At 41.1% G+C, this 12,138-nt stretch overlaps 1 protein-coding gene across 5 annotated transcripts; it reads right to left on the bottom strand.

Moving 5' to 3' along the window:
- Positions 1 to 1,150: 1,150 nt before the first annotated feature.
- Positions 1,151 to 10,189, bottom strand: LOC112075684 (RUS family member 1). 5 transcript variants are annotated; one of them, XM_070441019.1, is made up of 16 exons: positions 10,023 to 10,189; positions 8,982 to 9,749; positions 8,731 to 8,895; positions 7,688 to 7,765; positions 7,416 to 7,530; positions 7,288 to 7,333; positions 7,174 to 7,224; positions 6,979 to 7,084; positions 6,665 to 6,766; positions 6,465 to 6,535; positions 6,155 to 6,339; positions 5,990 to 6,047; positions 5,834 to 5,898; positions 5,535 to 5,681; positions 5,372 to 5,437; positions 1,151 to 1,598 (listed from the first exon to the last, which is right to left on the bottom strand). In XM_070441019.1, exons 3-16 carry the CDS (start codon positions 8,863 to 8,865, stop codon positions 1,513 to 1,515), a joined length of 1,311 nt encoding a protein of 436 aa, XP_070297120.1. In that variant the 5' UTR covers positions 8,866 to 8,895; positions 8,982 to 9,749; positions 10,023 to 10,189; the 3' UTR covers positions 1,151 to 1,512. The 5 variants fall into 5 exon arrangements, with proteins under 5 accessions (XP_070297120.1, XP_070297119.1, XP_070297117.1 ...); XM_070441018.1 differs by having other exon boundaries at positions 8,982 to 9,736; XM_070441016.1 differs by having other exon boundaries at positions 8,982 to 10,189.
- Positions 10,190 to 12,138: the final 1,949 nt, after the last annotated feature.

Genomic DNA, 12,138 nt, shown 5'->3' with positions numbered 1-12,138 from the left:
ACTTTTCGGACCATCAGAGTCAGGCAAAAGCAATCAAGCAACGTGCCGTTACATTGTTCATCCAATGATGTGTTAGATACCACCCACAGATGTTGATTGACACCTTATCATATGGAGGAAGAAATAAAAAAATGAATAAATATATACATGAATGAATGTGTGAATAATTAGGTAAGATATAAATAATTAAATACATACAGATATGTAGATGCATTTTGGCCAGTATATTTGTATTTCCTTGCTCATTTATTTATGTGCAGATTTATTTATTCATTTATCTATCTACAGTTGAAGTCGGAAGTTTACATACACTTAGGTTGGAGTCATTAAAACTTGTTTTTCAACCACTCCACACATTTCTTGTAAACAAACTATAGTTTTGGCAAGTCAGTTAGGACATCTACTTTGTGCATGACACAAGTAATTTTTCCAATAATTGTTTACAGACAGATTATTTCACTTATATTTCACTGTATCACAATTCCAGTGGGTCAGAAGTTTACAAACACTAAGTTGACTGTGACTTTAAACAGCTTGGAAAATTCCAGAAAATGATGTCATGGCTTTAGAAGCACTGGGAATGTGATGAAAGAAATAAAAGCTGAAATAAATTATTCTTTCTACTATTATTCTGACATTTCACATTCTTAAAATAAAGTGGTGATCCTAACTGACCTAAGACAGGGAATTTTTACTTGGATTAAAAGTCAGGAATTGTGAAAAACTGAGTTTAAATGTATTTGGCTAAGGTGTATGTAAACTAATTAATTACCCAATTATCCATGTGGAAATGACATGGTGTGCCCAGTGGGAAGCGATCACTTTTATTTTGACATGAGGCAAGCATTGAAGTGGGACCCACGTTTGGAAAGTCTGATTTAATGTAATTTACTTTTAACCTTTATTTAACTAGGCAAGTCAGTTAAGAACAAATTCTTATTTACAATGATGGCCTACCCCAGATAACACTGGGACAATTGTGCGCCGCCTTATGGGACTACCAATCACAGCCAGATTCGAACCAGGGACTGTAGTGACGCTTCTTGCACTGAGATGCAGTGCCTTAGACCGCTGAGCCACTCGGGGAGCCAGTACATTCCTTTTAATATTTTGTCTCAAAAGGACCAATCCCCCAGACAAATGAGCAGACTAAGTTCAAATGTAATTTTATTCAATATTCTGGTTTCCAGCGGTCCTGAGAGAACCGTTTCCAAAGATTTATTGTATTGCATTGTCAGACTGTGACTAGCTAGCTGGCTATCACTGGATGATGTATCAGGCTAGTCAGAGGCTTACTTTCAGGGGCTGGTAATATCACACTGGACATAACAGATGGTTAAAGTTATGGTCAAGTTTATTCTGAAGTTGTTTGTATAAAATGTACCAAAAAAGGACAAAAACCTTTAAATGAATCTGAGCATATTAATCTTTGAGCATCTCACAATGAATGTTTGACAGAGAGCTCAGCCTATTGCCTTGCAGTTGCTGCTCTCCAGAGACCCTGCCACTCCTCTAACTGCTCTTCTTCTTCCACTCCACCCTCCATTCATTCCAGTCCAGTAGTGTTCGACTGGTCTGCCATCCAGCTACCTCCAGAGCTAGAAGAGATGAAGCACAAACAATGGTGACTGACCAGTGTGACAACATCCAGGGGCGTCAGTTGGGTATGGCGCTCAAGACCAAAAATGTAAATTAGACTCAAATCATTCCAATCCCGATTTAAAATGCAACAGCTGTTTAGCATATTGAGGGCTGGCTTTATGACCATGTGGAGCATCGCTCGGAGAGCGGCTGCCACCCTGCCGCCTCAGAGAGAGTAGAGAAATCGAGACACCCCACTCCCAATTTTCTTCTGATTGGGGCGGGGCCACTGGTCTACTTATTGCCCCCGACGGGGCGGGAGCGGACAATAAGTAGACCAGAGACAGCTGTTCCTTCTCTTGCGTGAGCATGCCAGATATTATGGAGGAACAGAAAGCTCAGATGGGTAAAGCCTGCTCACGCGAGAGAGGAAACGCCCACTTATACAGGCAGGAACCGTGACCATTTTTTCTTCAATGGTTAACGGCCTGAGTAAACACTTATTTATCTTTTCGCTGGCTTTTAGAAAGCAGGGACAGTGCCAGTTTGCTTTGCCGGACAGCAATTTAGGCAGTATGCTGAATGCTTTGAATTTGATGTCGGCATTTGAACTGTCTTATTTGATAGCCAGGAGATAATTTAATTGGGAGGTGGGGAAGCCCTCCTTTTTGATGGCCGTTCAAAAACAAAAGCATTTATTGCCATTAAAATATGGGTTGTGAAAGCTGTAGAGCTAATTTATATTTTCATTCATTCACCCAGTAGGCTAGAGCAAGTTTGGTTTCCTGTTTTTGGCCTTAAAAACAAACATTTGTAGGCTATAACAAATGTGCATTGTCATTTCACCTTTATTTAACCAGGTAGGCAAATTGAGAACACGTTCTCATTTACAATTGCGACCTGGCAATTGTCATGCAGTGACAGAATGATTATTGAGATAATGCAAATCATTCATGATTACTTAGTTGGGCTAACCTTTTTCAACTTCTTGCTGTAGGCCTACTTCATCATCATCCTCTGCCTGCATCCTTAATCCCTACCTGTAGTCTACCTGCCTCTGGTATAATGCATTTCCACCACTCACTATCAGTCTTGCTTGTCCAGCTTCCTGAATTAAAATGAGATATTCTAACCATCTTGGGGGGGGTCAAAATCACAGTCAGTATCTGGTGAGCCCACTATCTTTATTAAGTACTGCAGTGCATCTCCTCATGGAATGCACCAGATTTGCCAGTTCTTGCTGTGAGATGTTACCCCACTCTTCCACCAAGGCACCTGCAAGTTCCCGGACATTTCTGGGGGGAATGGCCCTAGCCCTCACCCTCCGATCCAACAGGTCCAAGACGTGCTCAATGGGATTGAGATCCGGGCTCTTCGCTGGCCATGGCAGAACACTGACATTCCTGTCTAGCAGGAAATTTGCCATACTGCTCGTTCTGTGCATGGTGGCATTGTCATGTCAGGATGAGCCTGCAGGAAGGGTACCACATGAGGGAGGAGGATGTCTTCCCTGTAACGCACAGCGCTGAGATTGCCTGCAATGACAACAAGCTCAGTCCGATGATGCTGTGACACACCGCCCCAGACCATGACGGACCCTCCACCTGCAAATCGATCCCGCTCCAGAGTACAGGCCTCGGTGTAACGCCCATTCCTTCGACGATAAATGCAAATCCGACCATCGCCCCTGGTGAGACAAAACGGTGACTTGTGAAGAGCAGTGAAGAGCACTTTTAGCCAGTCCTTTCTAGTCCAGCGACGGCGGGTTTGCCGGTGATGTCTGGTGAGGACCTGCCTTACAACAGGCCTACAAGCCCTCAGTCCAGCCTCTCTCGGCCTATTGCGGACAGTCTGAGCACTGATGGAGGGATTGTGCGTTCCTGGTGTAACTCGGGCAGTTGTTGTTGCCATCCTGTACCTATCCCACAGGTGTGATGTTCGGATGTACCGGTCCTGTGCAGGTGTTGTTACACGTGGTCTGCCACTTCGAGGACGATCAGCTATCTGTCCTGTCTCCCTGTCTCACAGTACGGACATTGCAATTTATTTCCCTGGCCACATCTACAGTTCTCAGAGTCAGTAGAAAGGCCTCTTTAGTGTCCTAAGTTTTCATAACTGTGACCTTAATTGCCTACCGTCTGTAAGCTGTTAGTATCTTAACGACCGATCTACAGGTGCATGTTCATTAATTGTTTATGGTTCATTGAACAAGCATGGGAAACAGTGTTTAAACCCTTTCCAATGAAGATCTGTGAAGTTATTTGGATTTTTATGAATTATCTTTGAAAGACAGGGTCCTGAAAAAGGGACGTTTCTTTTTTTTGCTGAGTTTACATAAATATTCTCAGAGCCACCTCGTTGGTTAATAGAATGTTTAAATACTCTGAGGCACCTGGTTGATAAAATGCCTTAATATTCGTTCAAATATTTTTTATTGAACACACACAAGAATTGTGTATAGGTATAAAAGGCAAGTATGCAATTCTTATCTAAACATAAAAGAGCAGACAGAAACAACAAGACCCAGAGTTCTAGGTACAAAACAAATATTACAGAACAAGGACAGGTAGAAAGAAATAGGGTAAAAATGCCTCAATATTCGTTAAATGTTTTCCTTCCCTGGTGAATAATGCAGAAATTATAAAATGAGCTTGGCGTACACATTATGCAGCGCAATAAGAGAAAATGTAACTACTGGAAATATATAGGTTTGACACAGAGAATGATAGAGGCCTCTAGTGGCCAAAAGGCCATTTTAGCATGGGCAGCGCCATGAGGGCTTCCACCATTTTAATGTAGTCAACTGGATGGGACTTCCAACTTCATTGGCTGAGCCCTCCTGGTGACCGTGTTCGAGTCATGTCCAACCGGGTCATCAGGAGGGATCAGCCAAAAGTGAAGAAGAAAATGGACTACTTCAAAATGGAGATTGCCTCAATGACGCTGCTCATATACGCTACAATGGCACATATAAAAGATGAAACTTCTATCTATCTCTATGGTTTGATAAGGTGACATGTAAAGGGGCCTTAGCTCTCTTTTTAAAAGGCATGTGTAGATTTTCCATTTGTATTTCGTGATTTTGGACATTCTTTGGTCGAGTCATGCGTCCTTGTCGGCCTAAGTAAGTCATTTTGTGTAGGCCTAGGCCTTTTATTCAATGCATGTTTATGATTTATGTGGCATAGTTTGCATTCGCGGCCAGCTGTCTTATGCACCAGATACTCATATTTATTTGTATTTTATTTATTTAACCTTTATTTAACTAGGCAAGTCTTAAGAACAAATTCTTATTTACAATGACGGCCTACCAAAAGTCAAAAGCCCTCCTGCGGGGACGGGGCCTGGGATAAAAAAATATATAATAATAATAAAATAAAAGAACATCGATATCGGCTTTTGAAAATCGTCCTTGTTGTGACCTGATAGCCTGTATTATGCATCTATTTCATGGTCACTGTATGTGCTGTTCAACAAGTAAATTAGTCAATTTATGAAGTTGAGTAGTGGTTGACATTTTACACACCATTCCACAGACCTTTAAACCCAATATTGAGGTGATAATTAATGGCTGGGATCATTTTTATTGGTTTTTGCTGTTCTCCAAATAGCATTTTATAGTTTTTAAACTGTGTAGAAATGCAGCAAATGAGCTTCAACTTCCAAACAATTCACTGGGGGGAGGGGCATACCCTAGGTTTAGCTGAACGGACGCCACTGACAACATCCCAACATACACGGTGGGAGTAAACAGCTACTGACTGAGCACACCTTGTTACACTGAGCTTACCTTTGAGGAATGGCTGAAAAATTTGGTCCATAAGTTTATGACTCTCATGCACCAGCTCCCAATGATCTTGAGGGAAAGGAAAAAGGGATAACAGAGTTATAACACAGCATTGACAAAGACATTGGTTTAAACTGTCATGTAAAGATGATCATTAAAGGCTCACTGTTGCTGTGTGACATTGAGAGTTGTTTGAGAGCCCCCTCTAGTGGCGAGACAGGGTGTAACACCGTGCAGATGCACACTGCTTGGCACACAGCCCTGATCTCATCACATACAGATGCATCTGTTCCCAAACAAACACACACCGAGCCTAAGGGAGAGAAATAGCACATTCAATAACACTCACATGACATACACCATCTATTAAAATTACATGATGTAATGTACATCCATCTAGAAACAACCCACGTGACAACTGAGTACAGCAGTTGGTGGGGGATTACTGAAAGATGTTATACACACCACGTTTGACTCCGATAAGGAAGGGCTTGTGGTTGTTTTTCATGGCCAAATTAAGGTCCTCTGATCTACAAAATGAAAGAAATTATATCATTGAGCATGAACATCCAAATCTGAGCACACTTCACTTTCACACCAAACAGGCAAACACCAACTTACGTATAAACAAGTTCCCCTAGCCTCACTCCCAGTTTGATTGGCACTGTCCTCCTGAACTCTAAAAAAATAAACAGCAGAAAAGTATGTTAAAGCCATTGATAGTTGATAGCCATAATGATCAACAAGCCATTTCATTGTTTATTATTCACTGAATATCAGCAATACCCAAGAATACAGGCTCTTTATGATTGGCCTCTAGTGGACCGAGGACCCGTCCATCTCTCAGGTATTGGTGGAGCACAATAGCAAGCCGAGCTTCGTTGAGTGTCTCCATGACAACCGAACGCACTGCTTTGTAATTTGCAAAAAGATGGAGGATGGTGAAAAGGAAGAAGAGGACGAATGTCAGCCTGAGGAGATGAGAAGGGATGGAAAACAGATCAATCTCCATCGAATAACCAATAGGTTAGCTATATAGAGCTGTCATGTCCTATCTCATACAGTGGCAGTGTAAGCAGTGCAATAGAGGACTCACAGTGGATTGTCAGTGACAAGAGGAATAAGGATCAGACTGACCAGCAGTCCAGCCAGATTCACTAAAGTCTCCTGTAAAGAACACATGAATTACAATAAGATCCTCATCTTAAAGCAGCAGTACAAGACAGKACAGTAAAAGCCATGGGTTAGTTACAGTATCTTACWGYATCATCAAGTAGAGAAATATGTATGGAGCACCTGGCTGCCATCTTTGGCAGAGATGTCCGCCATGTTGTCTCTGCGAGCTTGGTGAAGAGTCAAAGAAGCTCTGGTGGCCCCACCTGCAACCCCGACAATGGACTGACAAACACACAGAGAGAGAGAGAGAGAGATATCGAACAGTGTACATTTACATTTAACAGACGCTCTTATTCAGAGTGAATTACAATCAGTGCATTCAACCAAAGTAGGTAAAACAACCACATATTAGGAACATTGCAAGTAAAACCTTCAAAATAGCTGGTTGCTATCTGCAAAATCAATGCTAGTGAGAATATGGTATTCAGGTTTACCTTGAATATTCCAGCAGAGCACACAATTAGAGTGAAGMATGTTGGGMARTTAGGAGCCAGTATTTCCATGAACATGGCGATATCATTGAGAACATCAGCAACAAGCCTAAGGAAAACAGCACAAGCATTGACAYACCCAATAATTCCATAACACACAATGAACACACTCACTTTATTGATGCTTGACATCCCTACCTCCATTTTTTGGCCTCAGAGTCTAGTTTATTCCTAAAACACAGAGAAAGACTAAATTTGAAAAACAATATTGAAAATGACTAATAGTAGATTACAAAACAAATCAAAACTCACCCTTTAAGCCAGGCAAATAGGATTCTTCCCAGCATGCCTGTGCCATCTAAAATGTAGATAGTTTAAAAAAAATAAAACCCCTTAACAGGAAAGAAGACAATGGTCTTATCACAGTCATTAACACTAACCTCGTAATAACCAGGTAATTGTTGCAGCAGCAACTGTTGCCTCTTGGTTTCCAACACCAACACCCCTTAAAGAGGCCTGGGTGGCAAGAGTACCTGAAAGAGAACTGGAGAAGGCCTGTGTGTGTGTGTGTGTAAGAGAGAGAGAAAGGGAAAGGGAGAGGGAGGGAGTGCAACAGAGTGTTAAAATGTACATAATAAATTTGACATTTCAAAATAATGGCACACATATCCACAAAACAACAACATCCTCTGTCTTTCTCACACAGACCTACCTGAAGAGTATCCCAAAATTGATACTGCAGATAATCACCACTGACACTCTCTGGATACCCCTGAGGCAAGAAGACACTCTAACAAGAGTAGATGAGATATGAGAGAGAGATATGAGAGAGAGTGGGGGAGGGGGTGTTTAGGGACAGATTGAAATGTACAGTATGGGTACCTGGAGGAAAATGAGGGAGGGTCATGCTTTCTCAATTTCAGTCAAGGGAAGGGTTTAGTCTTTTTTATTATATAGTCCAGGGGAGGGTCATGTAATTTGTAATTGATGACATTTCTATATTTCTCAGTGTTTTAGAATTAGTTGCTTACTAGGCTATATATGCTGAATGAACTGTTTCGCCGGCAGACAAAGCTTTGCTGAAAGCCAGGTGTAGCAGTGGTAAGGTGTTGGGACTGCTGTTGGGACAGCTTTATGTAGGCCCTAACAGTTTGTGGGCACCGTTTGTCGCCGTTATAGTGCAATTAATGTATTGTTTAGTGTTGTGGCTTTTCTTGCATGCATCCCACATTTTTGTTTTTGCCCCACCAAGATTTACATGCTAAAATCGCCACTGCTTACTTGTAATACAATATTTCAACCACTAGCAGATGTGCGTACACATGGTCTAAAGTTTGCGGAGAGGTGAGCACATTCTCACAGTCAAGCTAAACTTTTTTAAATGCCAACTTTTGCGTGAAAAGTGGCGAAAGCACATTTTGGGGTATTATTTTGTACTTATGAAAGGTGTATAAATTAGGCCCCTGGTCTGTCCCCAGAAGTGAGGGTAAACGGTAGGCATGTTCCATGCTATCCACTTTATGTTTAATTATTATTTGGTGTATAGATGACGGTCACTTGTTTTTTTTCAAGCGTTCAAGGAGGGTTTAGGTAAAATATATTTTGCTGAAGAGAGGACCAACCGTTTTCATTTCAGAGATGTCCGATTTTCTCCATGTAACGATTATTATAAATAACGTTCACTACCTTAGCAGTTATGAGACTATATTCAGTGAGCCTTTATCAAAATTCATTATAATGTAAAAAATGTCTCACTTTGAACACGCCAATGATGTTTTTTCTAGTCGTCCCACCGTTGCCCCCTTCTCTTTCTCTCTCCATTACTCCATCCTTCAACTGATATTTCCATGACTCGAGGGAGCCATATCTCTCCGTTGCCACCACTGGCATTTTCTCTTTCTCAATTTAATGAAACACCACCTGCACGGTTAGACAGATGTTTGTAAATAATATATTTAGTTATGAATTTTATGCAATAGTACTTTCTGTTGCATGTTTTCACTTACCAAAGCTTTACTTCCGTGTTTTCAGAATCCACGTCAGCTGTACAAGTTCTGTATTTTCTATTGGCTAAGGACTGAAACTGTCACTGCAGTTTAGACCAATCCCGCGATTGCTTTGGGACAGCTTGATCCAGAAGTCACAGATAATTTTCCACAGACGTGAATTTTGCTTGTTTGTAGTATTTGTGTGTGTGTGTGTCTGTGTGTGTCAAATAAATCAATAAAATTGTATTTGTCACATGTTTCGTAAAAAACAGGTGTAGACTAACAGTGAAATGCTTACTTACCGGTAATTTTCCAACAATGCAGAGTTAAAGATACAGAAATGGAAAAGTAAAATAAAAAAATTATAACAATAACGAGTAAAAATAACATGGTTATATACAGGAAGTACCAGTACCGAGTCGATGTGCAGGGGCACAAGGTAATTGAGGTAGCTACAGTATGTACATATAGGTAGGTGTAAAGTGGCTAGGCAACATGATAGATAATAGACAGTAGCAGCACTGTGTGTGAAAGTGTGTGAGTGTGTGTGGGAGTGTGTGGCGTCAGAATGCATGTGTGCGAGTGTTATGTGTGTCTGTGGACGAGTGTGTGTGTGCTTGAGTGACATCACTGTTGAAGAATGCAGTCTGGTAGTCCCCAAGTACTGAAATAAATATTCCTTACCTCTGGGTCAGAGAACAGAAAGTAGTTTGGCGGAAGTCTTGAAACAGGGTGTGCACGTTAACTTAGACTAGAGTAGCAAAACAGTTGACCTATAACAGAGACCTTGAGAGAGTGGGCATGTCTCAACACATAGTTATCCAATTACCTAAATCATTCTCACTTACGATGGACCAAAAATATTGGGAATGGTATGTGTGTGTATGAAACAACGCATGCATGAAAGGTGTGAGTTTAAAAGAGGGATACAGGGGGAGACAGACATGAATACAGTGTCATAAAGATACTATTAACATGTACTGAAGAGGATAAGGAAGGATAGAGTACATGAAACCAAGCTGTTTGTTTTCCCTCAAGGCAAGGGATGTTTTGACTCACCTATGCAAGTTGTCAGGAATGTTGTACAGAGAGAGCAAGAAGAGGAGCTAGAGGAGCTAAGAGGCACTGTATTCCATAACATCGTGATTGATAGAATAATAGAATGTGGAGAACAAACAAGTATGGTTGAAGTGGAGGTAGAGTGTAGTTAGATATAGATAAAGGTAGGGCCTGAGAGTGTGGGAGGGAGTGGGACGACAGAGGAGGTTAAAGTGTGAAAAGTAAAGGGGCGTGGAGGTTTCACACAGGAAAGAGTTATAATCCACTCCCAGCCTTCTCCTTTTTCAGACACCACTAACTTTCATGGAGACCACAACCAAAACTGAGACTGCAAAAGAAAGACAGACAGATTGCTCAAGAAAATGTTATAAACAAGAAATATCTGGATGACATTTGGATATGTTAACTCAAGTCTTCACGAACCTAAAGCCACAACCAACTAGCAGCTGTGATCATTAACTAAATCCAGAAAGGAAAATAAATCAAAGAAAAGATCAGCTTTCTTCTTCACAACTCTGTCAGCCGTCATAAGTGAGGATTTCAGTTTGACTGGAGAGTAGACAGAGGCATACAGAGCTGTACTTTCCCAATCAAGATCAAGCATGGACTAGTAAGCCAATTATTATCTGTGATATTTTTATGGTGTGTCATATACTATTGTTTCATTTCAGATACTGTGTGCTTTGTTGATCCACAAAAATGCTGTTATGTTGTTCCGTCTGTAATTCCCTTTGAGAATGAGTGTATGAGACCATATGGGAAAAGAGCTTGGCATCGCTCATTCATTGCTTTGCGTAATCAGGACTTTACAGACCCTCCAAGTTATTTCCCTAAAATACTTCTCCTTTATGATCAGTTGATGAGGAGAGCTCAAGAAAAGCCCCCAATAATGTTCTGTTGCCAAAGACTGAAGGGAGAGACTATTACAATGTAACTATTCTTCATTCATTGATAGGATCTTTGCCGTAAGAATACATATCAAGTTACTGGAATTCACCAGGTCAAGTCTGAAACTGGGACAGGAAAAGGTTTCTCATGTTAACATTACAGCAGTAAGATAATGTTGATGGTATCTAATGACATCTAACACACTTAAATGTGATATACACTGAGTATAAAAAAACATGAAGAACACCTGCTCTTTCCATGACATAGACTGAACAGGTGAATCCAGGTAATCCTTTATTGATGTCACTTCAATCAGTGTAGATGAATGAAGGGGAGGACATGCTAAAAAAAAGCCTTGAGACAATTGAGGCATGGATTGTGTATGTGTGCTATTCAGAGGGTGAATTGGCAAGACAAAAAATGGAAGTGCCTTTGAACGGGGTATGGTAGTAGGTTTGTGTCAAGAACTGCTACGCTGCTGGGGTTTTCACGCTCAACAGTTTCCCGTGTGTATCAAGAATGGTCCACCATCCAAAGGACATCCAGCCAACTTGTTGGGGTGCAACTCAATATAAGGAAGGTGTTCGTAATGTTTGGTATACTCAGTGGACATAGAGTCATAACATTTCCCTCTTGCTGTTTTCTTTCTCCATTACTAATGTTAGCACTCTGGCATATATTCACTTGCACACTGCACAGTGTAATCATTCCAGTTCTTCAGGCTCCTGTTTGATAGATAGCAACGCATACCTCATCCCATGAGGCATAACAGTGTTTTGTCTGTGGAAAGTACCCTGGCAGAGAATGAGCATCTCAAACCATTTTTGTTGGCATGTCAGTGAAAGACTATTACAAACAAACTCATTTAGTTTCAGTAAACTAATATCCTACATCCTTTGTGACAATGTCACAACTGCAAATAATACAGTACTACCAGACTTGAATAATTGTATTCCCTTGTTCTGCATTTGATCTATCCTCTGAACTCTCTGCTGCATTTCTTTTCTCCTCAGAAATGTCTGCCCAATCAGCAACAATGGAGGATATTCCACTGACTGCTGTCCCAGGGACAGGTGAAACGACAAATGCCCAAAATGACACCACCTGCCTTCAAGTGATCACCTGCTGTGGTTGTGACCATACTGTTCCCTCCTGTGCCAAGGACAGGGACTATAGGAGACTGGCCATTAGCAGCATCATCTGTGGACTCTCCTGCATTGGCATTTTA

Source organism: Salvelinus sp. IW2-2015, unplaced genomic scaffold, assembly GCF_002910315.2.
Source record: "Salvelinus sp. IW2-2015 unplaced genomic scaffold, ASM291031v2 Un_scaffold3338, whole genome shotgun sequence".
Classification (NCBI taxonomy): domain Eukaryota; kingdom Metazoa; phylum Chordata; class Actinopteri; order Salmoniformes; family Salmonidae; genus Salvelinus; species Salvelinus sp. IW2-2015.
Note: the sequence above shows the minus strand (reverse complement) of the source record. Positions and strands in the feature narration are given on the sequence as shown.